General features: G+C 39.9%; 1 protein-coding gene across 2 annotated transcripts in view; it reads right to left on the reverse strand.

Moving 5' to 3' along the window:
- Positions 1-24,758: 24,758 nt before the first annotated feature.
- Positions 24,759-27,144, reverse strand: part of LOC135209442 (serum amyloid A-5 protein-like) — a 506,592-nt gene continuing 504,206 nt past the window's right edge. For both annotated transcript variants that reach the window (XM_064242113.1, XM_064242112.1), the window contains 2 exons: positions 26,207-26,317; positions 24,759-25,266 (listed from right to left, as the gene is read on the reverse strand). In XM_064242113.1, coding sequence (XP_064098183.1) covers positions 25,113-25,266; positions 26,207-26,317 — 265 coding nt within the window. In that variant the 3' untranslated portion in view covers positions 24,759-25,112. The remainder of the gene's footprint in view (positions 25,267-26,206; positions 26,318-27,144) is intronic.

Genomic DNA, 27,144 nt, shown 5'->3' on the forward strand with positions numbered 1-27,144 from the left:
GGATTGGTGTTGGCTCCCATACCCAGGATCATATCCGCCGATACGAAAGGACCCAGAGAAAAACATTTCTCATAGGTCACACGAACGTCTTTTCAAGTATGAGATGCAAATACTGAGTTGCATCTCAAAAAGTCGTATCTATGATGTTTTTAAGCGACATATTCTTTTGAAACGAGAGAAACGTCGCTACTGCTCTCACTTCATGAGCTTTCACTCTCAACAGTCGGAACTGTTCGTCAGGACAGATCTTATGTGCGTCTGTAATGACGTTTCTCACAAAGAATGCAAGAGCATTCTTGGACATCAGTCTTGTGGGGTCTTTTACCGCGCACCAAAGACCTTGCCTAGAGCCTCCCATCTGGTGCTTTCTCTGAAGGTAGAATTTTAGAGCTCTTACAGGACATAGAGACCTCTCTGCTTCTGCCTACGAGACTCGATAAGAACCTTTAACTTCGAATGACTTAGCCAGGGATTCGTGGGATTCTCGTTTTTAGCTAAAAAACAGGGTTTTAAACGAGCAAATAGCTGAGTCTCCCTTGAATCCTACTTTATCCTGCAGAGCATGTAATTCACTAATTCTCTTTGCCGTAGCTAAAGATAATAGGAATAGGCATTTCCTGGTGATGTCACGAAACGACGCCAGATGAGGAGGTTTCGAACCTTTCGGTATGACAGGAACTTGAGTACCACGTCTAGGTTCCAGTTAGGAGGGACCGGTTCCTTAGACTTTGAAGTCTCAAAGGACCTTATGAGATCGTGGAGATCCTTGTTATCTGCCAGATCTAATCCTCTATTCCTGAAGACTGCCGAAAGCATACTTCTGTATCCCTTTATTGTGGATACAGCTAGATGAGATTCTTCTCTCAGGAAAAGAAGGAAATCCGCAATTTCCGCTACAGAGGTAGTGGAGGAGGACAACTTCTTAGTTCTGCACCACCTAAAAACCTCCCACTTGGACTGATATACTTGTCTAGTGGAGGTTCTGCGGGCTCTCGCGATCGCGCTTGCAGCTTTACGAGAAAACCCTCTCGCTTTGACGAGTCTTTCGATAGTCTGAAAGGCAGTCAGAGCGAGAGCGGGGAGGTTTTGATGATACCTCTGGAAGTGTGGCTGTTTTGAGAAGATCCATCCTTCTTGGTTGGGAGGGATCTGGGAAAATCTACGATCCACTCCACCACCTCCGTGAACCAGTCTTGAGCCGGCCAAAATGGGGCTATCAACGTCATCCTCGTCCCCTTTGAAGCCACAAACTTTTTCAGCACTAGTCCCAGGATTTTGAATGGAGGAAAAGCGTAGACGTCTACGTGAGACCAGTCTAGCAGGAAGGCGTCTACCATCAGAGCTCTGGGGTCTTCCACAACCGAGCAAAAGACTGCCAGCCTTTCGGAGATGAACGTGGCGAAGAGATCCACATGAGGAGTCCCCCACAGAGACCAGAGATCTGTTGACACACATCTTCGTGTAGGTCCACTCTGTGTGAAGGACCTGGTTCCTCCTGCTGAGCCTGTCCGCCCTCACATTCCTTTCTCCCTGAACGAACCTTGTAAGTAGGGAGATGTTCCTCTGAGACGTCCAAAGTAAAAGATCTTTTGTAAGTTCGTAAAGGAACAAGGAGTGAGTCCCTCCTTGTTTCCGAATGTAGGCAAGTGCTGTGGTGTTATCCACATTTACTTGAACTATTTTGTTCGAAACAAGAGGTTCTAGACTCTTCAGAGCCAGGTGTACGGCGAAGAGCTCTTTGCAGTTTATGTGCCAAGACACCTGTGCTGCTTCCCAGGTGCCTGACACTTCCTTCGAGCCTAATGTTGCTCCCCAACCTTTCTCCGACGCGTCGGAGTACAACACTAGGTCTGGGTTCTGGATTTTTAGAGAGATTCCTTTGTTCTCCTTCAGAGGGGGCAACCACCATTCCAAGTGCGGTTTCATCTCCACTGGAATGGGAAAGGCATCTGAAAGATGTCCGGTCTTCCAACTCCAAGACCTCTTGAGGAAGAATTGAAGCGGACGTAAATGAAGTCTTCCTAGTGGGAAGAACTGTTCGAGCGAGGAAAGGGTCCCTAGAAGGCTCAGCCATTCCCTCGCCGACGTCTGTTCCTTCTCTAAGAAGAGAGAGACTTTCTGCAAACCTTTTGCGATCCTCTCTTGCGAAGGAAATACTCGAAAACCCCGAGAATCCATCTGAATCCCCAGATAGACTAAGTTCTGTCTGGGGGTCAGCTGTGACTTCTCGAGGTTTACGAGTAATCCCAACGATCTGATCAGGTTTAATGTCAACGTAAGGTCCTCCAAGCTCTGTCTCTCTGATCTGGCCCTGATGAGCCAGTCGTCCAGATACAGAGAGATATTTACCCCTTTGAGGTGAAAAAACCTCGCCACATTCTTCATCAGGCTTGTGAAGACCTGAGGAGCTGTGGAAAGGCCGAAACACAAGACTCTGAACTGTAAGATCCTTCCCCCCGTCATGCAACGGAGGTACTTCTTCGATGAAGGGTGGATCGGGACGTGAAAATAGGCGTCCTGGAGATCCAGAGACATCATTCAATCTCCTTGTCGCATTGACGCAAGAACTGAGGCAGAAGTCTCCATCGAGAACTTCTCCTTCTGAACAAATTTGTTCAGAGCTGACGTCTAGTACTGGTCTCCAGCCTCCCGAGGCTTTTGCAACCAGAAAAAGGCGATTGTAAAACCCCGGGGAGCTTTGATCCAGAACTAGTTCTATCGCTCTCTTGTCCCACATCTGATCCACCATCGATCGAAGAGTATCTCTCAGCACAGGATCCTTGTACTTGGCTGTTAGTTCCCTCGGTGTTGACGTTAGGGGAGGAGTGTCCAGGAAAGGGATACGATATCCCTTCCTTATTACAGACATTGATGAAACGTCTGTATTTATACGTGCCCAGGCCTCTACAAATCCCAGGAGCCTGGCACCTACTGGTGCTTGGAGGAGAGAAGCATCACTTTCCCTTTTTAAAGGGACGAAAGGCAGACCTACCTCTCTTCTCAGGAGCCTTCCTTCTTGCGGGAGCTCTGGAGGTCGGGCCACCTCGAAAGGGCTGAACTGGTGTACTCGGTCCTTTCTTTTCCGTTGCAGTAGGTTTCTTCTTCCTAGCTGACTGGGTAAGAAGGTCTTGAGTCGCCTTCTCAGTTAATGAACGAGAAATGTCCCTCACTAACTGAGAAGGGAACAAAAAGTCTGACAACTGAGAGTACAGTAGCGCTGCCCTTTGAGAGTGGGAGACCGCTTTCGTCAAAAAGGCACTAAAGACTGTCCTCTTCATAAGAAGACCTGCTCCAAATAAAGAGATCTCAATCGAGCCATCCTGTACCGCTTTGTCTATACAAGACAAAATACACAGAAGGACTTCTGGTTCGAGTCCTTCAGAATCATGGGCTTTCTTGGACATCACCCCAAGGGACCAATCTAAGAAGTTGAAAACTTCTAATACATGGAAGAGTCCCTTGAGGAGATGATCCAGTTCTGAAATGCCCCAAGTTATACGGGCAGAGTTCAAACTTTGTCTTCGTGAAGCGTCGACTAAGGTCGAAAAGTCCGCTTCTGTCGAAGATGGAAGAGAAATGCCCATATTCTCTCCCGTCTGATACCAAATGCCTCGTTTACCAGCTAGTCTCGCTGGGGGCATGCAAAAGACTGTTCTGACCAACTCCTTCTTCGACTTCATCCATGCGTTTAAGGACTGAAGAGCCCTCTTCATCGAAATGGCGGGCTTCATTCTAAGAAAAGACGAAGACTTCTTCGTCTTTGCGCTCGAGAAAAGAGAGCGCGGAGAAGGAGGAGCGGCAGGGGTCAAGTTGTCTCCATACTCTTCAAGAAGCAAGGCTGTCAAAACTTTATAATTCGATAGTCCTTCTCTTCCCTGATACTCGTCTTCCGAGTTTACTTCTAACTCGGGGTCTATATGAGTCTCCGCTAACAAATCAGGACGTCTTTCCTCTGGGGGAGACAAACTCCTGATAGGAGAGGGACTAAGGGAATGATATTCCTTCCTCTTCAAAGCTTTAATAGAAGCTTCCTTCTTGGAAGGCGCCAACAGCCTAGGTTTCTCTCCATAAAAGGATGACGCCTCCCGCTTGGATGACGCTTCTCGTCCGCCAAGCATCCTGGCTGACGCCTCCCGCTTGTCTGGTTGACGTCTGGATGACGCCTCGCTCCTGGAAGACGCTTCGCTCTCAACTGGCGTCCTAACTGGCGCCAATACCTTGGTTGGAGCCTCGCGCTTATAAGACGCTTTGAATGACGCTTCACGCCTATAAGACGCTTCACGTCTATCTGGCGTTACGTTTCTGCCGTAAGGTTCCCTCGATCTCGATCTCGAAACCGAAGCCTCTGCGGTATGCTTGGAAGCTTCATGTCTACATGACGCCTCTCGATTTGCAGGGGAGAGAGGACGAGTCTTCTTGATTGGAAGCGAAACGTCCTTCTTACGAGGAGGATCCCTCGCTAACACTCCCACCAAAGAGGCTAGCTGTTCCTGCACCGCCATGAGAATCTTCCTGGAAGTTTCTCCCACGTCATCTTCAATCGGGGGAGAAGTAGCAGGAAAGCGTTCTGCTGCGTCTACGTAGGGTGACGCTGACGCCACCTTCGCCTTTTTAATAGACGAGGGAGCTTCATCTGAGAAGCGCTCCGGGCTCGAATCCAATTCAGGTTCTCTCAAATGCCGTTTCAGAGGCCTAGAGAGATCCGAATCCTTCCACCCTCGTTTAGGTGAGGGAGAGGGAGAGGATGAGAAACACTCTCGCAGGACACTTTTTCTAAAAGCGTCCCTGAGCAGCCTGCATCGAAACAGAGCCTGCTGAAGGGACGTCTGACCGTTGGGGATTCCCACGACCTCCTTAAGGCTTTCGACTTTCCTTCTCCTCTGGGCATGGGAGCTTGGAAGAGGTCTAGGCCTGGGAGTGTCGCAGGGATGATCAAACGCCCCCTCCACAACACTGGGAGAACTCACTTCACTGTACAGTTCACTTTCACTAGCCTTACCTTGTAAGTCCGCCATTTTGGACTTCATCTGATGAATCGTAGCCTTCAGATCGGCGATTTCCGAGGCCGATTCAGAAAGTAAAGCTTGAGAATTTGACATATAGGAGAATCCAACTCATCAGGATTAGAAAATAGGATCAATAAAAGCTCAATAGGCCTTGTACTCACACCTTTTCAAACGTCTAACCCTATCCCTCTCTAACTTCTTCAAATAAGAAGTTAAAGTCTTCCATTCTTCTGCATTTAATCCCTCACAAATTCATACAGGTATTAGTAGAAGAACACTGAAACCCCCTACATTTACGACATACAGTGTGAGGATCAACCGTAGCTTTCGTATCCTCACCCTGCAGACCTACATTCACACACATTCTCACACTCACATTTGAATCAGACATACTGAGAAAATCCAAAAAGCAAGTCCCAAAAATCAGTCCACAGTAGCGAATGCCAAAAAACACGATCCAGATACGTCACCAAAACCAGCCCGAGAAACGATGATCAAAGGATGAAATAAGAATCTAAGTCAGGAGGTAATAACAACAATGTTGATACCACCGGCGACAGAGAAAATATGATAGAAAACGGGAATGGTTCCTAGTCCTGCTTCCCAGGGCAGGCCGGTAGATCACCTGACCTACCTGTGTAGCGAGTGGCGCGAAATTTGAATTTCTCTGTAACGGGGACGACGGAGTCTTAGCTATGTATATATCTGACAGGTAAGTTGATTGTATGAAACAATAAATTATGGAGACAGAGAAGGAAAGCTATATGCATATAGGGGACCTAATAATGAGACAATTACAAATAAGGAAGCAGTTAAACACCTTGGTGTGATGATGAATAGGAACATGTTATGCAATGATCAAATAGCATTCTATTGGGCAAAATGTAAGCAAAATTGGGAATGTTGTACGGCCCTTCAAAAAAGAAAAGCTGAACACATGATTATGCTTTATAAACATATGTTCGTAGTCCACTTGAATATTGCAATATGATATGGTACCCACACTATCTAAAGGATATTGCACAAATAGAGTGTACAAAGGTCCTTTACAGCTAGAATAAAAGAAGTTAAGGACCTTGACTACTGGGAAAAACTACAATCATTAAAATTATATAGTCTAGAAAGGAGAAGAGAACGCTACATGATAATTCAGGCATGGAAACAGTTAGAAGGAATTGCCGAAAACATCATTAATCCACTACGCACCAGCATCGACAATGCAGCATCTTATTCAATGCGTTGCCAGCTCATCTGAAGAATATATCAGGAGTGAGCGTAGATGTGTTTAAGAATAAGCTCGACAAATATCTCAGCTGCATCCCAGACCATCCAAGACTGGAAGATGCAAAATATACCGGAAGATGTACTAAACTCTCTGGTAGACATTAGAGGTGCCTCACACTGAGGGACCTGGGGCAACCTGAACAAGATGTAAGGTCTGTAAGGTAAGGTAAGGTCTCCTCTCTGTCACTCCCACTTTCGCAAGCTCCTCACACTGCTCCTCAATCTCTCGTGTGATAGGCAGGGAAAAGTGTCGCAGATGCTTATATATGGGGTATTGTTTTCTAGAACTATTTTGAATTCCGGAAGCTTAGACCCCCCAAAATCCTTGCCTCCACGGCAACACACTCCGCCTATTCCACAACATCTACATCAACCGCTCCCGGTCTCCATCACTAGCACTTTTATCCACCTTAACTCTTTCTCTCAACTCATCATACATACTTCCAACTATCACCTTTCACACCACCTGTCATCTACCGTCGCACTCTTAACATACCTTTCGTCGTCCACATTCATCAAGGTGTATAGGAACCCCACACAATCACCCTCACGTATACCCCACACAAGCTTCTTCCTAATACTCGGTAATGAGGCCAAAAAAAACCAAGGATTCTCCATGTCTATGACCCCATCATACACATGCACACTCGCTCTTACCAACTTACTCGCTTCCACACCTTCAACTAAATACTCACACTTGTCACCGTTGGCAATCCTGAGACTATCTGGCCACACCACTTTCACTCTAACAACCTTCCTGACCTCGCACAGCACATTTGCACTCTCTTTTGCAACCAACAGCATCTTTTTCCATATCTTACTGTTTACTCCTCCATCCCTACCGTAGTACAACTCACCACGTACATTCCCTTTTATATGCAATTCAGTCATATTCGTGCTCAGACGGACAATTATCCCACACTTCTTCAAGAACCTGTACCCTAACAACATATACTTATCACTCATTCCCTCGACCGCATAAAAGTCACTCTCATCCATCACTATCCCCTCAATATCTATCGTCTCACACAATATTCCCACCACAGGCATATTTAAACACCCTATTCCTCGTACCTCCCCTTTACATTTCCTAACCTCACACCCACTCAATAACTTATCACATCCATTCTTAAAGAGAACATTGGTGCTGCAGCCAGGATCAATCACAGTGACTAAACACACCCATTTATATCTTACTTTCACACTCGTGCACTCATGGGCTCTATCCCCAAAACCCTTCCTCATGCAACAACCCTTCCTGCACATGCATCACCCTTACTGCTTGTGCACTAGAGGAGCCACCCAACTGAATCCCCTTAACATCTAGTTTCCTGAATTTCTAGCCTGATTCATCCTCTTTAGCCTACACACACTCGCCACATGACCTTTCACTCCATATTCAGCACACTTCGCATGCTCTTCCTTACAAATCCTAGCATCTTGCCCATTCTTCCCACAGTTGCCACAAACCACATTCACACGAGTACCCGACATCCATCAGCTACATGCCCTGCCTGCCCACATCTATAACATTTAATTTCCCTATCTCTCTGACACTCACTAACTAAATGTTATGTCTTCCCACACACGAAACAAGCTCCTAACGCCCACTGACATTCATTCTTATGCCCTGCTTTCCCACATCTATAACACCTCTGCTCCCACTCACAGCAAACTGACCCTAACCCTCCGACACTTGCACTCCTCTCTCTCTTAGGGTTCCCCATACTTACATTACTGGCTCTAACGCTCCTATCAACCACTCTCTCACTACACCTTTCTAATTCGTAATCCCCAACCATCTCTAAGATATCATTCCACGTTAACCTCTCATTCTTCCATCCTACTTTCTCCTTACTTTTCAAATTTATACTTATACACACTCTCTGACACAGTTGCTAACAACTTCCTCATTAACTCTTTGCACTCATTTATTCCCTTATCCCCAAACTTTTTTATAGCTAACATCTCTATCCAGCATACATACATCGTCAATGGCTCAGTAACATTCATTCTGGCTTCCTCAAAATCATTCTTCCTCCAATACCTAACACTACTCTTTGCCTTCCAAGCCTGTTCCATAATCCTAGTCTTAGCCCTCTCATACGACACATCCCCTACACTCATCATTATCCCATACATACTCAACAAATACTCTGTCAAAAATTCCCCAAACTCCCTAACCCAAACTCTCCTATTATCCCTATACTTTGCTGTGCAATATTTCTTATTTCCTTAAAAAAGTCCACTATATCCCTACTGCCATATTCCTTGTATCATGCACATAGAGTACCTCTCTCATATACATAGCCTTTTGTACTTCTCACCCACTCACACTCTCACTTCCGCTACTTCCATCTTGACCCCCTTAACCTCTTCTGAATACAGTGAATTCATGTCCATACTTACATCCATACTCTTAGCTACACACCTCTTACCCTTCTTCTTACCTACTTGTTCCCACCTACCACCATCTGAATCACTCTCATCCTGTCCATTACTCTCAGCCCTTTTCCCAATATCATCTGTTCTTTTCTTATCCTCATCCTGTCCTTCATTCTTACCAATCTTCTTTCCTTTAGCCTTCTTCTACTCAGTTCCCCTCTTATCCTTGTCCTCAGGTTTATCCTTATCCTGTGTCTTTCCCTTCTTTCCCTCATTTATCACAACCAAATCACCTTCGTCAACCGTACTCTCATCCACTTGCTCTTCTACCTTCTTTATTACTCCAAGTTCATCACAAGTTCCAGGAAGCCCACCTCTAACAGCCCCTTCTCCAAGAAGTTCCTTCACCATTTCCCTCACAGCAATCATCATCATCTCCAACTTCTCATCCACTTTCTCAATCATTTGCTCTTCAGCACCCTTCACTTCCTCTTTCATTCCCTTTTCAGCACTCCTCATTATCCCCCTAACCTCTTCCAACTCCCTCTTATGCTTCTTGCACTCAATCTTCAACCTCTCACTTTCCACTTCCACATCCTTCTTAGATTTCCTCACCAGCCGAAGTTCTCCCCAAGTTTCATCAATTCATCCAAACTTTCCATACCGACCTCGCTGTTCCAAACGTCTTATTACAACCACAACTGTAGTCCATGTTCAGGTGGCAATACTTATGTGGCAGAATCACAATCTAAAAAACAAAAGCAAGCAAGACCTCCCCACATTTACGTTAACCACTCATGGCCTACAAATTTCCCCCAGCCATACTTTCCCCTTTACGTTACTTTAATTACTAACAGGACACTTGATTCAGCAAGGCAAAAAAACACAATCTAAAACACATTTACTCACCAGGAAACTTGATACAATCAGAGCGAGAAGCTGTGCTTTCAACACGCTATGGCCATCGAAAAAAAAACCAGGAGCAACCCAAAATGCAACACCAACACTATCACCAACAAACTGCTCATTTAACACAAAAAACCACCAAAAAAGCACCAAGACTACACACCAGCCCAAGAAAAAAAAACACCAAACAAGCACCAAGACAACACCAACAAACACCACAAAAAAAAAAAAAAAAAAAAACACCAAACAAACACCACATAACTCGACTGCTGAATACTCTCACAGACTGACAGCTTCTGACTCTGACTGCCTTCACTGACTGACTACTTCTGACTCCAACTGCCTTTGCTGACTGACTGCTTCTGACTGACCCAAATGCTTGGCAACCGAGCCACTCAATGAGCCAAAACAAGCAGTTCACTCGTCAACCACCCATTCATCATTCACACACCCTCTCTCTCTCAAGCGAACCTTGTTAACGTTGTCAAATGCAACCAGTACATCATTCCTCCATAAGATCAAAATGATTAGATAAAATTTAAATGGAATCTATATATGTGCAAAAAAAGAAATTGTGGTTGGATAGGTTTTTATACTATAGACTGTAGTGCATGTCCAACACTAGATGCATTACAATTTGCTATTTGATTTTGTTACTGAAACTAATGTTATGCTAGTGTCTTTTTCTATCTTCGTAAGAAGCCTGAAAGGCCATGATGTACAGGATCCATTTTGAAGAAGCATAGCGTATAGGTAAATAAACATTGATTACCCTATGGTAGATTCTCCACCTAAAAATAGGTCTAAAACAGACTTTGCTTCACATGCCAAACAAAAGGGTCATGGGACTACCAAAAACTATATTAAAAACACATCAATTCCAGCCACTGGCAAACTGATCAAAACATCCAGTGAACGTTGTAGGTATGGTGAATCCACATTGATTACCCTATGGTAGATTCTCCACCTAAAAATAGGTCTAAAACAGACTTTGCTTCACATGCCAAACAAAAGGGTCATGGGACTACCAAAAACTATATTAAAAACACATCAATTCCAGCCACTGGCAAACTGATCAAAACATCCAGTGAACGTTGTAGGTATGGTGAATCCAAATTTGAGTCCCTAAAAAAGTCGACTACATGGCACCTCAGCCAATGAACTGTTAAACAATGGCATTTCTTATCACCAAAACTGCTACAAGAATGTCACTCGTGAACATTCTGCCGATACTGCAAGAGCTAGATATGCTAAAGGATCAATTTCAGGAGATGCTACAACTGCAGTAAGAAGAAGAGAGGACGACCTTCTACCTGTGATTTCATGACAGCTACATATAGTACAGCTTCCCAGAGGAAAGCTCAAAAACATTTCTACCAAAAACACAAATGTGTTTTCTGCCAAGAAGATACATAGTAAACTTCATGGTGTATCATCTAAAATTATGGGGGCTCAGTTAAAGACATTGGCCTAGAAACAAGTAATGAAATACTACCTGTCAGGTTAAGCAAAGCAATCTTGTATTCTTCTGATCCATTATAAGCAGTTGCTGAGGATATGAAAAATCATTTGCCATGTCTAGTTAAGGTTAAGAGAGATATTCAAAAGTTAAGAAACCAAAAACACTTACTGTTAAGTTTGGTCAGCTCTTATTAGACCTTCAGATCCTTGACATGGTTGAAAGTGAGCTAAATAATGACAGTAAGGATGTCGTATTGAATATGAATGATGTTCACCAAATGTACATCCAGTTTCATGGTTCCCATTCCCCTCCCTGCAAAGAAGCTTATATAACTTGGTAAGTCTGGGTACATTTGGACCATGAGAAGGAAAACATTAGTGTCTGGAAAAGCAATGACAATCTCTGCATTTTTTTGTGAACTGAAATAGCATGCAGCAGAAGTAAGGAGACTGCTTCTTCATGGCTGTGTATGAGATGGGTGGTTGAAATATTAGTATTACCATTAGTTTCTGTCCCTGATGTAACCATGAACTTCTTCAATTGGTTTATTTGACTCTTGCTATGATCTGTACACTTTGCAGCTAGGTAACTTGTAGGTTCTGCTTTTGTCTTGATATTTGAAAGTTAATCCTCCAAAGAAATATTCTGGGTTAAAGTAGTATCCTTTCCATAGTAATATGTTGATATCCCCTTCGTTTGTTTTCTCATTTGTTCTTTGGGGGAAGCGTCAGGATACCTGTAGAATATTAACATTACTTCATCAAAATTAGGGACCATTGTAGCTGAGATAGTCAAGAAATACTTGAGCAAAATTACTGCATGTCTTGATATAGTCAGTTTTGGGTATTGCTTTCACAAGGGCCATACAATCGATAATAATAACTGTTTTCTTTGGCCAGGCGCTATCACTTTCTAGTATGTCTTGGGCATAACTGACATCTGCTGCTTCCATCTCTTGAACATTTTCATTGTCAGATGTATCAGTTGTGGAGTATGAGTGATCGATTGTTCTAATTAGCTTGCAGGTCAAGATGATGGAGTAATATTTCTTTGCCATAAGCTAATAAGATTGTTCCACCTAATAAAGATAGTGATCATGGGACTATGCCAAATTCATAAATACCAATGCATTCCTTGAGACCAAGTTGTGGTCGACTTCTTGAAATAACAAGTCGCTGTAGTAGTTCGCATTCCTCTTTCATCTTTACTAGCATTCTGTCTGAATTCCAATTCTACAATGGCGTCTGTAGTTTTGAATGTTTTGAACGTCTTTTTCATTTTATCCCACACACAAGTTCGTCCTTCTGTCAGGGGTTCACTTGGTGTCTGCTAGGCCGACATTAGTGGAGTCTCAGAGTATTGTGTAAAAGCTCCCTTATTATTCCTGGTTTTGCATGTCACCTGTCTATCAGATCTGTAAGCCCCCACAAAGTGTTGTGCCAATAAACTTACACGTTTATCCACATATCTCTCTCTGACTGTAAATTGATTCTTCCTATACCATGAACAGCATACTTACTACAAAGGGTATTGAGCAATGTAGAGGGTTCATAATTAGTAAATGTTCCATGAAACTTCCATGGACAGGTGGATGCAATATCCATTTTTAGCATCTTAGCTACTTTCAAAAGTACTTTCAGATTCGACTTTAGATCCTCTTCATTTACTGCACTAGCTATTGGACAAACTTTACTTCTGGTTGAAAGAATCTGCCTAGGTTTAGTTTATCTAGAACTCTTCTGAAATGAACATCTTTGATATTATCTAGGATCATAGCTGAGGCAGTGAGTAGACCAAGAAAGTCTTTACGTAAATTGGCGCTTGAACTAGAAAAAAAAAGGGGAAAGAAGAGAAGTTATAGAGCTGTATATCATGATTTGAAAAATCTGGTGTCAAGCCATTTCATGTTATCAGCAAGGCCAACATCACTCAGCAACAGAGAGAAGACCATGCATGGTTTTGTGGTTCATTTCTTAAAGATTGGGATGAAGCTCACTTTCTCCATGTTGCCGCATCAGATGAATTCTTCATTTATATAGTCAGGAGGCCAAATCATAAAAATTACATCATTTGGGCTGCAAAGTTGGGTGATATCAGCCATGACATGCGCTATTGCCAAGTTGTGAAATTTCTTGAATGTTTGGGAATTTTTCTCTGTTTCACAGCCAAATGGTTAATGTGGATCATCAAAGATAAAGGACAGTCATGGTATAGCGAATACTCGTACTTCAGAGAAACTGTGCTTACTGGTGGAGTATTTGCTTTTCTCAAAGATCCTGAAACTGTGTTATCTGTTGAAGAAGTCCCATTTTTGCCTAATAAGGCACCATGTTTCAAGGCTCTTCAGACACAGGAGCTGCTTTGAAACAGTGGTATCGATTTCTTCTCGTCAAGTGAATTTCCAGGTAGCTCCCCTGACCTTAATGTGTGTGAAAACATTGGTAGTATCTTAAAGGATCGTGTTGAAGCGTGCACAGTGAACGACCTGTGAAGAGAGGTGACTGAAGTGCTCAGTGAAATGGAGTTTGAGTCTCAGCTTTTTTGTGATTTGTTGAAATCATACCCCTCAAGAATGCAGGCTGTAGTATATTAAATACACAGAGAGAAACTTAAATAAATACCTGTTCTGAATTACTTTTGTTTTTGTCCATATGAATTTTAGTTTATACAGTAGATGGGGGGCCTCTAATTTTGAAACACCCTGTATATATTAGGTGTAGATCAACAAATGAGAGATTGTCTTGGGTTGATTGATTGATCATGGAATTTATGGCATAGCCCAAGCCCTGGGACCTGTAAAGGTCATTCAGCGCCACAGTCTTAAATGATTGAATGAAATGGATTAAATTAATGAATACGTGAATCAATTAAAACCTCTTATACAAATGATTAATTAAAACTGCAATTGAAAATATAGAATGACACACAACAACTAAGGCTAAGACCATCTTATGTTACATACCAACTAACACAAAGACATTCACTCTCACTCAAAACCATTTACACCATAATAAAAAATCCCATAGTTGAAATTACAATTTATAAATTATCTGACATGCATACATTCATTCATTCAGCACCATTTACACGTTAATTAAAAACAATGAATAGAATTTTTACATGATTATTAGGTACTTAAAATGATGACTATGAACAAAAGAAATAAATATAAAATAAAATCAATAAGTTAAAATTTACCAGCTACTTAAATTTAATAAAAAATCTTAATACAGTTTGAAAATCTCACTAGTGTCGGAATATCTGCTCTGTGATCTAGAATATCGGCAAGAGATTTTTCATCAAGGTCGAATCTCTGCCTCTGTTCTCAACAATTTACACCATGTACCAGGATGCGCTCCAATGATGAGGTAACATCACACCTAACACACACTGATGCACTGCCACCTTCTAAAATAAACTTATGGCTTATCCGAGTGTGACCACTACGAAGTCGCCCCAAAACAATTTCTGTTCTCTTTTTTTGAAAAGAGGAGAGCCATTTTTCTATGCTTTTCCTTATTATCTTATATTTCTTATTGTTGGCTAAGAGAGGGGAGGACCATCTCTCTTGCCACTTCCTCAAGATGTACGACATGATGGGTCTCTTCATATCAACATGTGGCACTTTGGTTACCTGATACAAATGACTCACAACCACTTCCTTTGCATATCTGTCTGCCCTTTCATTCCCGCGAATTCCGACATGAGCTGGGATCCAGCAGAAACATACTGATTTCCTGCAACACAAAATCCAAAAGAGCCACTCCTTGGCTTTTTGTACCAGAGAATGAATTGTATACAAGTGCTTTAAAGAGTCAATGGCCTCTTCGAGTCAATATATATTACAATTTTTTTTTATGATTTGGGATATAAATAATTCCTAATGACTCACAACCGCTTTCTTTGCATATCTGTCTGCCTCCTCCTTCCCGCGAATTCCGACATGAGCTGGGATCCAGCAGAAACATGCTGATTTCCTGCTACACGAAATCCAAAAGAGCCACTACTTGGCTTTTTGTGGCAGAGAATGAATCGTATACAACTGCTTTAATGAATCTAATGCCCTTTTTGAGTCACTATATATCACCAAATTTTTCTTATTTGAGTTATAAATAATTCCTAAATCTTTAACTATAGCTGACAACTCTGCAGTGTATATGGCAGCCGACTCAGGCAATTTTGCCTTGTATATTTCATTCCCATGCACAACTGCACACCCAATTCCACTATCAAACTTTGATCCATCAGTGTAAATCTTCACTTGCCCATCATGTTTATTGTCATGTTCCTCAGACTGTTACTTTTTGTTTATTTTCTTTGAGCATAAGGAAATCTTTGGAATAAGCCATGGGGGTACAGTGGATGGTTTTACTTCAACTTTTTGGCGCTGAATTACCATGTCATTTAAACATTCCAACTGCCTTATTTGAAAAGGTTTGGAAGAATCTTTCACCAAACTTTCTGGAGTCACTCCTCTAAAATCTTTTGTGTAGGGTTCTCTCGAGAGCCTTTAAGTCGAATGGTGTACTGCAACCCAACCTCTTCTCTTCGCAGATCTAAAGGAAGTTCATGAGAGTCGATGTAGATACTATAAACAGCAGTTGTCCTGAAAGCACCTGTACATATCCTTAATCCCATATTATGAATTATGTCCAATTCTTTTAACGTGACACCCATAGTCCAGTTTTTATTTACATAAGGAATCATGACTTCAGTAAACTTCTCTTATCAGCTCCCCAGTCGAATCCCAATACCACCTTTAAAATATTAAGGGCTTTTTTAACCTTTGTTTTTAGAGTCAGTGTGACTATGCCACGTTAACTTGCTGCCAAATATTATGCCCAAAAACTTGACTTCTTTCTTGTAAGGATTAAGACAATCCTTCAGTTTCAAATTAGGAATAGTTTCATGGCAAGTACATCCAGTGAATCGAATGGCCAAAATTTTAGATGAAGAAAATCGGAAAGCGTTCATAAGCCTATTTACTGATGACGCTTATTGTTGTTTGCAGGTAGATACAAGCTGATACAGCGTTGTATGTGGTGGCATAGATTGCGAAGTCATCCACAAACAGTGAAGCCCTAACTGGAGCGGAAACAAATTTCTCAATATTATCAGTAGCAATGGCAAAACAGGTAACACTCAATACGCTCCTTGTGGGACAACTTCTTCCGTCTCATAACAAGAAGAAAACTTATTCCCGACTCTTATTCTAATATATCTGTCCCTTATAAAAAGAGTTGATAAAGTTTAACATATTGCCCCTGATTCCCATTTCATTGAGCCGTTTAACAATGCCAAGTCGCCATGTTGCATCATAGGCCTTCTCCAGATAAAAAAACTTCCATACTATTTGTCATTGATTGGAAAATCCCTGCTGAATCTGATTTGATAATGATTTGATAATCTCAGTAATGGGTCCAAGGCAGAATGATTCTTCCTAAAGCTGAACTGAACAGAAGATAACAATCTGTTTTTCGGTAAATTCCACATTATGCAAGAGTTCACCATTTTCTCAAACAATTTACAGACAGCTCGTTAGTGAAATTGGCCCATAACTAGTGGGCTGATATGGATCTTTCTTTGTCTTTATGACTGGAACTACTATGGCTATCTTCCAAGATGGGCGAATGATGCCCGTTTCCAAGACCTTATTGAATATTTTCATGAGATATATTTTGGCATGTTCCGGAAGATGTTTAATCATGTTGTATGTTATGTTATCTGCACCAGGGGTTGTTGACTCACAAGATGAGAGAGGTTCTCGTAGTTCCCTTAGTGAGAACTTAGCGTTATATGCCTTTTTTTTCAGAGTTAAATCTAATTGACACCTTAGCATTTCGAATCTTATTAAACTGTGGTGTGTAGTTTTTGGAACTTGATATGTTAGCAAAATACTCACCAAATTTTTCTGCCACATCAACTGGTTTTGAAATAGACATCATTGATTTTTAGAGTAGGAGCTGGTGATGGAACAAATTTCCCACTTAACTTTTTAATCTTTTTCCATACTAATCTTTGTGGTGTTTTAAGGGAGTCATATGATTTTGCAGTTTTGCTTTGTTTTCTTAGGCATTTTGTTTACCACCTTCTCCCCTGGTATTAGTGAACTACTGAAGTGCCTTATTAACTATCGTTGTTTTTCTCTCTTACGAGCTGTGTTGACCTGAGTGGAAATCTTGGTCGTAACAGTGGTGATACGTGACAGGGTTAGTTCGAATTCCACCTCACAGCCTGATGCTTTACCACTGAATTTTAGGTCACTTCTACAGTTTTTGTAAGGAGATTTGGATCATGGCTTCTTTAATTCTTCGCTGCCCTGTGTGGTCGCTGGTGTTTGTCACCTGCAACATTCCCCAGCCACTACCCTTCCCTCATTCGTTGGAAGGTTTCCGAACGAGTTGGCCCGTACTTACATAGAACGGTGCAGTTTGTGGTGTGCGAGATCCGTTGGCATCCCGGATTCTCTGAGGCTACCACCCTCGGTGTTCCTGTGGTGCTTTGGGTAGCCTACAGGCATTGCAGCTTGACCCAGTTGACCTATTCATCAGCATCAGTGAGTTCTTGGAACCCGTGGAGACAACATGGCGGCTATCTACAGGTATAGGAAATTTTTATAGCTATTTAAGACGATAGTGGATCGCTGTGTACCTGTAGATTTGCACGCCCCTGTTTGCAGTACAGTCTACTGGACCTTGTATGGCCTGATGAGATGTTCCACTAAGCCTCTCGGGGTTATTCCTTATTTTGAATTTGTAAGGTTATTTTCGTATTTTATTGTTTATTAACTGAAAATTTTCAACATTATAATTTTCTTAACATATATCCTGGTTACTAAATTAAATTTTAAGTGCAATTAAGTTTGTATGTGTTAGGTAGGAGTATTATTAAGTTTCCCCTCTTATTTTCTCTTGCTTCCTTCTGCCTAACTTAGTGTCTTAGAATAGCCTTATCTGGCCAGTAATTTGAAAGGTACCTACCTGAAGTGTCATAATATTTAAAATTTCCTATTTCTTGGTTTAGGGTTTAGTTTAGCTATAGGTGATCTTTTAAAGATCTTAAGGTTGGTTTTTCCTTGACATATATATATATATATATATATATATATATATATATATATATATATATATATATATATATATATTAATTTTGATTATTATCTTAACCAACCATTATATTTGCTTTTGTATAGATAAATATTGTAACTTTTGTTGAGGTGTTTGTTCTTTTGCTCCTAAGTTGCTGTGTTGCATTTTTACTGACCGCAAATTCTGAGTAAAGACAAAAACCCTTGAAATTACGGCCGTAAATAAGGTCGTAAAATATGGGAAAGTGATCACTTCCGTGCAAAAGTTCATATACAGACCAGTTGAAGTCCAAGTGGTGTAGATGTTATGAAATGTCATTGACCCATCATTGTAAAGAGAAATATCATTATTTAGGATAAAATCATCGATGGTTTTACCTACTGCATTATAGGTATCACTTCCCCATAGACTATTATGGGCAATAAAATCTCCCAGTAGAAAGAGAGGAAGAGGTAGTTGATTAGCTAGTGCCTGAATGCCATTCAAAGTAATCTCTGACCTAGGTGGGAGGTAAATAGAGTAAATAGTAATCTTGCTTTCAAAGCATGCTCGAATGGCGACTGCCTGTAGGTTTGTGTTCAAAGGGAACACTTGTATGTTGCAGAGATTTTTTTAACAATAATTGCAACTCCCCCATGAGCTCGATCACCATCTTTGGGGTTCATCACTTACATTTTATAGTTTAGTCCTGGATTGTATAATGAGTTGCCTAACTTAGTCTCTTGAAGGCAAACTACATCTGGATCATGATGGTTCAATAATAATTTTGATTCAGAACAAGTCCTAAGGCCTTTGCAATTCCATTGCAAAATATTAAATTGGAATTTAAACTGTGATTCTTGTGCCCAGCCAGGTCATTATTTAGCTGGGTTTTCAAAGTAATGCAGCTGAATGTTCTTGGATTTGAAAGTCTCTTAAGTCTGGTGCCTGGGAGACTTTTATTTTTATTGAATGATGGGGAGCCTGAACATTTTTCCTGCACATCCCGTTTCTTCAGTTTAGGGCTAGATTTATCAAAATTTTTAACTATATTTAAAGAGTCAGTATGTTTTCCCTCTACTTCAGAGGTAGCTGTTTCTGCATATGATTGAGGGGATTGGGAGAGCAGTCATACTTAAATTTGAACAGGATTGAGACATCTTTTCCAATGGCTGTGAGGTTGATAATGGCTTCAAGAGATCATTTAGTGCATTGAATCTGAGGAAAATTTGAGTTTTAAACTCTATAGGAGGGCATGTTCTACATTTCTTTGACTTAGTGGGTGACTGAAAACTATCATAAGATTTGTTAAGATTTTCTTTTGACTTTATTCCTCCCTTTGAGCTTAACAGATGAGCTCAACTCTGAGACAGCATTTGCTTGCAGATCAGGGAGAGGTTCATCAATCACAGTTTGCACCACTTTAGTTGGAAGAAATTGAAATATCCTGAGAGGGTGTGTTATTTTTGATGATGGGTTTAGCAGGGTGATGGAATGCATTATTTCCCTTAACAGTGGAAGCAAATGAGGATCCAGCATTTTTGTTAGCAGTATTAACAACTTCTTGCTGGAAAATATATTGGGGACAGCCCCTCCAGTTGGGAGGATGATTACCAGCACAGTGGAGGCAATATTCATCAGCCTTGCAGTTGTCCTTTACATGTTCACCGGAGCATAAAAGACACTTTCCTGGTTTTGTACAGGAGTTTGATCTATGGCCATATTCAAAGCATTTATAACACTGGGTTGGTCGATATTTAAATGGATTAATCCAAACCGAAAGTGGTCTATATAAATAAATTCCAGTAAGAGCAGGTGAAACTCAATTCAATGGCATGATGAGTGCCTTTCAATTTTCTAATTTTAATGACATATGCAGGACACATATTTAATATTTCCTCCTCTTCAACTTCATATAAATCTCTGCTATAAACTATACCCCGTTTAATGTTAAATGATCGATGAGAAGATACATGTAAAATATTACCACCTTCAGTTGGTTGGAATTGTGAAAGCATCTTAATTTGAATATCATTATTTGCTTTAATGAAGACTCCTTTACCATATTTTTTTTAATATTACCATTAGGAATGGCACCAATCTTCCTCTGTAAATATTTGCATGCTGATTAAAAGTTTTCTTTGCCTTGTTTGTAGTTTGCTACATGCCAAACCAATAATTTTGGGTGGTCTCTTGTCAGGTGTTTTTGGCTATTAACTTCAAATTTGCTGGGTACATAGTCTGTCTCGTCCTCTTCCAAATTGTTTATATTAAACAACTTTGCATGACAAACTGAGCCAAAGACATTTTTACCATCAAGATTCTCTAGAACTTTGGAGGCATATTCAGCTTTGCAAAAAGTTATGTAACTTTCATAAGAGATAGGACGTTTAACAATTCGTAATTTTATTCTATCTACCTTTCCAAACTGGTTCATGTGATTATGCAATATGTCAAAATCGACTTGATCACTTATGTTGCTACAATAGAGTACTCGTAGATTTTCATTTACACCACCAATATCTACACCCTGGTGTCCCGGTGTTTGATCAAGTAGAAAGCCAGAGGCAGAATCCTTAATCAGGCGAGACTCATCAACAGAGGGGAATAGAAGAAAATCCATCTAACTATGGTATGACCATTCATCCAGGTTGGACCCATGGCCACAATTAGGGTGATATAGCACCCTAGGAGTCCAACCCAGATATACACCCCACACCCAATGCCTTGAGGGTCAGTCCGTCGAGATCAGACCCGGCACTGAGTTCAGAGTTTAACATAAAAGTTTCCAATCTCTCGGACACGTCAGGTACTCCAGTTCTACGGGTGAGGAGAAATGCTGTCCAAACCACACCTCCATCAAATCAGAAGGACTGTCAAAGCTTGGTCAGGTCCATTCCAAAAGTCGTCGACGACAGCAGTCCAAAAAACCGAGTCAAAATTTAGAGGGTGGACAGAAGGATTCAGGAAAAAAAAGTAGAAGAAGTAGAAGAGAGAAGGATTAAAAGTGAGAGAGAAAGGGTTATAGAATGTTCCATCAGGATCCGGGGCACCTATGGGAGTGCAATTACACTCCCACAGAATCCAGGGTCCCTTATGCCCTCACCACTAGAAAGAGTCCTACTCGACGGGAGATTGTCTTGGAGGGAAGGGCTCGGAAGACTTAAAAAAACCTATAATTAGTAGGTGAATTAGCAGGTATTTTTACAATGCTTAATGTATGATTCATTTTTTTCTCTGTATTTCCTTTTATCGCGATAAATATATGCCACTAAGTTTTACCTTTTCTAATTCAATACAAAAGTATAGAATTGTGATATCATTGAGATACATTTCGTTCACAGTAATGATTGTAATGGGTCTAAAATTGAATACGAATTATAGATAATTTTTCGAAAGATTTTTTTTCCCTTACAGTACAACAAATACTGGAATATTCCTTCGACGTCGTATAATAGGAGTCATGTCTTTGCGAGAGACTGAATGAATTGACGTAAATCTTCAGGTATATAATCTGGAAATTAAATGAGCTCTGCAAATCTCTATGGATTTCAGATATTCAGTTAAAGACAGAACAGTAGTGTGGGTCTTTTTTATATTAGTCTGCATAGAAATTTGAAAGAAAACTACTTCTACTTCGACTGAAAGAAAACTAGATTTTGTAAGAACAGCGTTCTATCATTATAGCGCAAACTATTATAAGTTCTTTACAATTTTTTTTTTATCAGTCAATTCCCAAGTGTTATAATCAGTGAGTGTATACACATTATTTTCCGAAGTTTTATAAATGTACGTCCCTTGAACTTTGCCTCTAAGATAAATCAAATATAAATTTAGTCTCCATCTTAATGTTGACTATTTCATAATAACTTGATACATTTCGGAAGGTCTACATGACACGAAAGTTTCAGAAACCTTAGAGATATTTCTTCAGCTCCACAAACAATGGCAGCTTTATGATGTCAAAATCATCTTGAAACTCAAATTTGACTTTGGAAACCCAACTGCTAAATAAGAAATCTCATAATATAAAATTTCACGATTTTCGTAACCTATAAACGTATCTAATTTTTAGCTAGAAATGCCTGGAAATGCTTTTGTTTGTATGATACTTTTACGTTGCATGGAACCAGTGGTTATTCAGCAACGGGGCCAACGGCTTTATGTGACTTCCAAACCACGTCGAGAGTGAACTTCTATCACCAGAAATACACATCTCTCACTCCTCAATGGAATGGCCGAGAATCGAACCCGCGACCCATGCCAACCACGACGCTGAGGCGCTGCCTGGAAATCTAATCCATAGCCAGGGTATTCTTGAGAAATGCCCACTAGAAATATTCACTGCATTACATAAATTCACGATCAGCACACAGATTTATCAAAAATCTATCGAATAATAGAAGACAGTGAAAAAAAGAGCAGTTTATCTGCTCTCAGAAGCAAAGTGTAAAAAAAAAATAAATAAATAAACTCACATACATAGAGAATAAAGGTGGAAAAGTAAGTAAACAAAAAACAAAAACTATCAGAGAGGATACGCACCTCGACCTATGTACATTATCTGTAGTAGGAAGTTAACTAGCGTATATAGAGTAAAGAAACCCCAAAGCTATGGAAAAGACATCTTGCCCAGGAAGGTCTTACCAATCTCTCCTACAGATGATGTGGGTATTTTTCCTTATTTTTCTTGTTGGTAATGAATGTCCTTGGTTGCAAGTGTTGGATTTTAGTATCGCGCACTCGCTTACACATACATACAAACATACACACATGTATATAATATATATATATATATATATATATATATATATATAGATATATATATATATATATATATAATGTGTGTTGTTAGAGGGTGTGTACAATATTGAAATCCAACACTTGCGAACAAGGGCATTCATTACCAACAAGAAAAATAAGGAAAAATACCCACATCATCTGTAGGAGAGATTGGTAAGACCTTCCTGGGCAAGATGACTTTTTTTTTTTTCCATAGCTTTGGGGTTTTTACTCTATATTCGCTCGTTTACTTCTTATTACAGATAATGTACAAAAGGTCGAGGTGATCATTTTTGCTGCTTATTTTGTGCATTACACTTTCTATGAACATAAACTAACTTCCATTTGCAAGCACACTTTAGAGTAGTTGAAATTAAAACTGGGTAATCATCCTACATCTTAAGAGTCCAAATTCACTGCTCTCTCGTGTGTTTATTTCAGTTTTCCTTCTTATTTTCAGTTTCGTCTTTCAATATTTATACAAACAGAAGTATATTTGCTAAAAAAAAATGAGCAGTTTATCTGCTTACAGAAGCAGAGATTGTGAAAAAAAAGGGAATAAAGCTCTGCACTTCATGCCTATTGAGAAACAGGCTCTTAAACAACAGAAGGCGGACAATGCGTTGCATATTCCACATGCAAAGTGGAATATTCAACTTTTTTATCATATTGATTTCAAACTTTAATGTATCTAATACTGTATCAGAATGACTCTGAAAAGCTGCACAAAATCAATCCTTACCCTTCGGCGTGTGTGCTTTTCCTTCCCGGAACAACGTAGCAAGCAAGAATGAGTTTCCCCGGAGCTTAGCCTAGGGGAAGGGATTGCTTTTGCGTGCCTTTCAGTCACTTTGCCTGTAGCTTCAGTTTCTCCTACTAATGAAAGCACTGCCTCTTTAACTGATCAGACCTCTTGACTTATAAGACTAAATCATGAATTCTAATCCAACGCTTGGACACCTTGCTAGACTTTATGCATTAATGGAATCAGAAGCCTTTGATCAGTCTTTGGATACTGTACTTAGTGATATATTCCGAGGGTGGACTTTGGGTCTCGCACTCACTCATCTGAAGGCTACAAACTTCAAATTCTGATTAATAATTGTATTTAATAAACTGCAGAATTTACTTATTGAATATAACCAAGTAGATTTATTAGGTTCCGAGAGCTTAGATAAAAAACGCCTAGCAGTCTTCTGCAAATAGAAAGAGGTCACGAGGGTCAGGTCGGCAACATGACCTCTTTGTGATTATGGGACCTGGGTTCGTTTCCAGGTACCGGAGATCACAATTTCTTCAAATTTCTTTGAACTTGGATCTTCAGGCTTTGTAGTGACAAGCGTATCGAAAAAAGAGCAAAGAATTCAAGAAATTAGGAGGGCATTGTGGCTCTTACAATTGCATATATATTTATATATATATATATATATATATATTATATATATATATATATATATATATATATATATATTTGTGTGTGTGTGCATGGATGTGTGTGAGGAGTGTGTTGAGGAAGGAGGAGCAGAGTATGAGGGTAGGAGGAGGTGAAGCAGAGGAAGGGGTAATCTCTTAACAATCCTGGGAGAGAGAGAGTGTGAGAGAGAGAAAGAGAGAGAGGGGGGGGTGGGGGTTTATGGTGGGGGTAGGCAGGCTATACCACCATCATATCAAACCGACTTACCAGACTTAACATACTAAATATTCACGAAGGTCATAGAAAACTTAGTATATCTGTACACTTTACCTCATTCACACACTCGTATGCACACACACACAAATAATACTATATTGAGAAAATTTCAGATTTATAGCTTAAGTTAAATTTAATCCTTATACCATTTTTCCTTTAGGGGTATTAATAATGTATTATGAGTTTATCCACTTTATTTCCTATCAGATAAAATCAGTATTAGCATTTTTAACAGCAGCACCGTAAAAATCCACGACAGCATAACAATCCATAACAATAGCGTAAGAACCTTTAATAACGGCACAAAATGTAAAACAACAAAATCTACAATAACAAAAGATTGCAGAAACTCTGTAGTACAATCCTCCAGAGCATTAACATCTGTGAATCCTGATGACTCAGAACACCACTAGTCCACGAAACCAGTTCATGTCATCAGTATTCTGCATTATTCACTCATTATTCAGCATTTCTCATTCAGTATTCTGCATTATTCAGCATACCTCATTGCAGACCAACCCCCCGTAGTTCTAGAAGATGCTTCTTCTGTATTTTGTAGGGAGACCTTTAGGCCTATACTTGTTAGGGTCACCTCCATTTCGCCCCCAGCGGTTGGCTTCTTGGTCAGCTGAGCTGGCTGCAGGATTCCCTCCGCGCCATTGGTCCACTCTCTCTCTGGTGTTGCTGCAATGGAAATTCTTTCTTCTGAGTCTTTGATTTAAGTTTTCAGACCGAACAAAATCAGTCTAGATGCCCAATTAAAAGATTTTTTGGTTCGTTTTTCTTATTTTCCAAGTTCAAAGATTTTCGATCAGGAAAACTCTGATGTAATAATTAATTTGGGAATGATAATTTGAGTTTGCAGACTGAACAAGTTTAGTTTAGATGCCAAAAGTGTGACACTTGTTGACTATTTTCCTAATTCTTGTAAGTTCAAGCACTTGGTTTTTATGAAAACTCCGATGGAGTAATTAATTTGTTACTTATATACTTATAATTTAAGTTTGCAGACTGTGCAAGTTTGATTTTGATGCCAAAAATACAACACTTATTTGATAATTTTCCTAATTTCTCAAGTTCAAAGAAGTGTCAGTCATGAAGGTCTGATGAAGCGACAAGTTTGGCACAAGAATCAGTTTTTAGAGGAGCAATCCAACTCTTAATCGAAATTCAAGGCACTTTTAATCATTAGACTTATCTCCAGAACAGGTATGTACAACAGTAATCAAGGATCTGAATCTTAGGTTACATATTACAGGGAGTGTAAAAGGTGAGAAAGTTCCCTCAGGAGACAGAAGTTTCACAAAGACATTTTGCTTGTAACTTGTTACAGTTCAAAAACCTGTATATTATAAAGGGCTGCAGATGGGAGAGGTTGTATGTGATTATATGTGCATGTATGTGTATTTAGATGTGTATTCCAGAATGTTATGAATGTTATGAAACACACAGTATATATACAGACAGTAACACTTGAATGCACACACACATATAATGGCTCTTGGACTTAGCTACTGAAACCTATTGTGCCGCTGTTAATGTATGCCATGAACCATGCACCTGATAGCTAGGCAACTGTGTTGGGGGTCAAGATTAGGACTTGCATCTTCGCTTTCATCCATACCTGATGACCCTGGCTACCCAAGAGCCACCTGGGCCTCTCCTGGCTGCATCATAGTTCCCTCTTGCATGGAAGTACTTGTCTGAGTTCTTAACGTTCGCTCTCCTCATGTCACTGTTTAGGGTTAAAGCAATTCTTTAAGACAAAGAGATATTTAAAAAAAGAACACCTTGGAAAAGAGGATATATCAAAAGTCAAATAAGTAATTTTTTGAAACAGGAAGTATTAGAAAAATTAAACCTTTAAAAAGGAAGATATTTTAAAAAGAGAAGAAAGGGTCAATAGGATAGGATATTTTGAAAGGAAGGGAACAAAGCCTTAGGTGAAGATATTATTAAGGGAATAGAAGAAAACTTTAGAAAAGAAAATATTTTACACGAAGCTGATTCATGGATATTTTACAAGAAAACGAAAAAAAAAACATTTTAAAAATAAAGACATTTGAAAAGAAAAGGAAAATATTTTCGAAAGAAAAGAAAACATAATACTTGAAGAAAGAAGATTATCTTAAAACGATAAGACTCCAGATATTTATCATCACTTATTTTCCATATTTTTTTTATTTCTATTTTTCCCAAATTTCATCCCATTACCAATACACGAGACGGAAACCAGACCCTTTAATATAGAAATGATACAGAAATACAAAACTATACAAAACCTACATGAAGGATATATTATGTTTTTTTTCTGTTTTATTAGGCTTCGTGCAGTTCTTTTGTTTTATTTTTTTACAGGTATTATCAGTGTTTTATAAAGTGTTTTTATCAGTTTTCTTGATTTTTGAGGAGTTTTTTTCAGTGTTCAATTAAGTTTTTTGTACATTTTTTTTCAAGTTCTTTATTCAGTTTTCAGCAGGTATTTTATTATATGTTTTATTAAATGCCCTGTGCAGTGTTTTTCAGTTTTATTAATTTTCATCAGGTATTTTCAGTTTTTAG

This window comes from Macrobrachium nipponense, chromosome 38, assembly GCF_015104395.2.
Source record: "Macrobrachium nipponense isolate FS-2020 chromosome 38, ASM1510439v2, whole genome shotgun sequence".
Classification (NCBI taxonomy): domain Eukaryota; kingdom Metazoa; phylum Arthropoda; class Malacostraca; order Decapoda; family Palaemonidae; genus Macrobrachium; species Macrobrachium nipponense.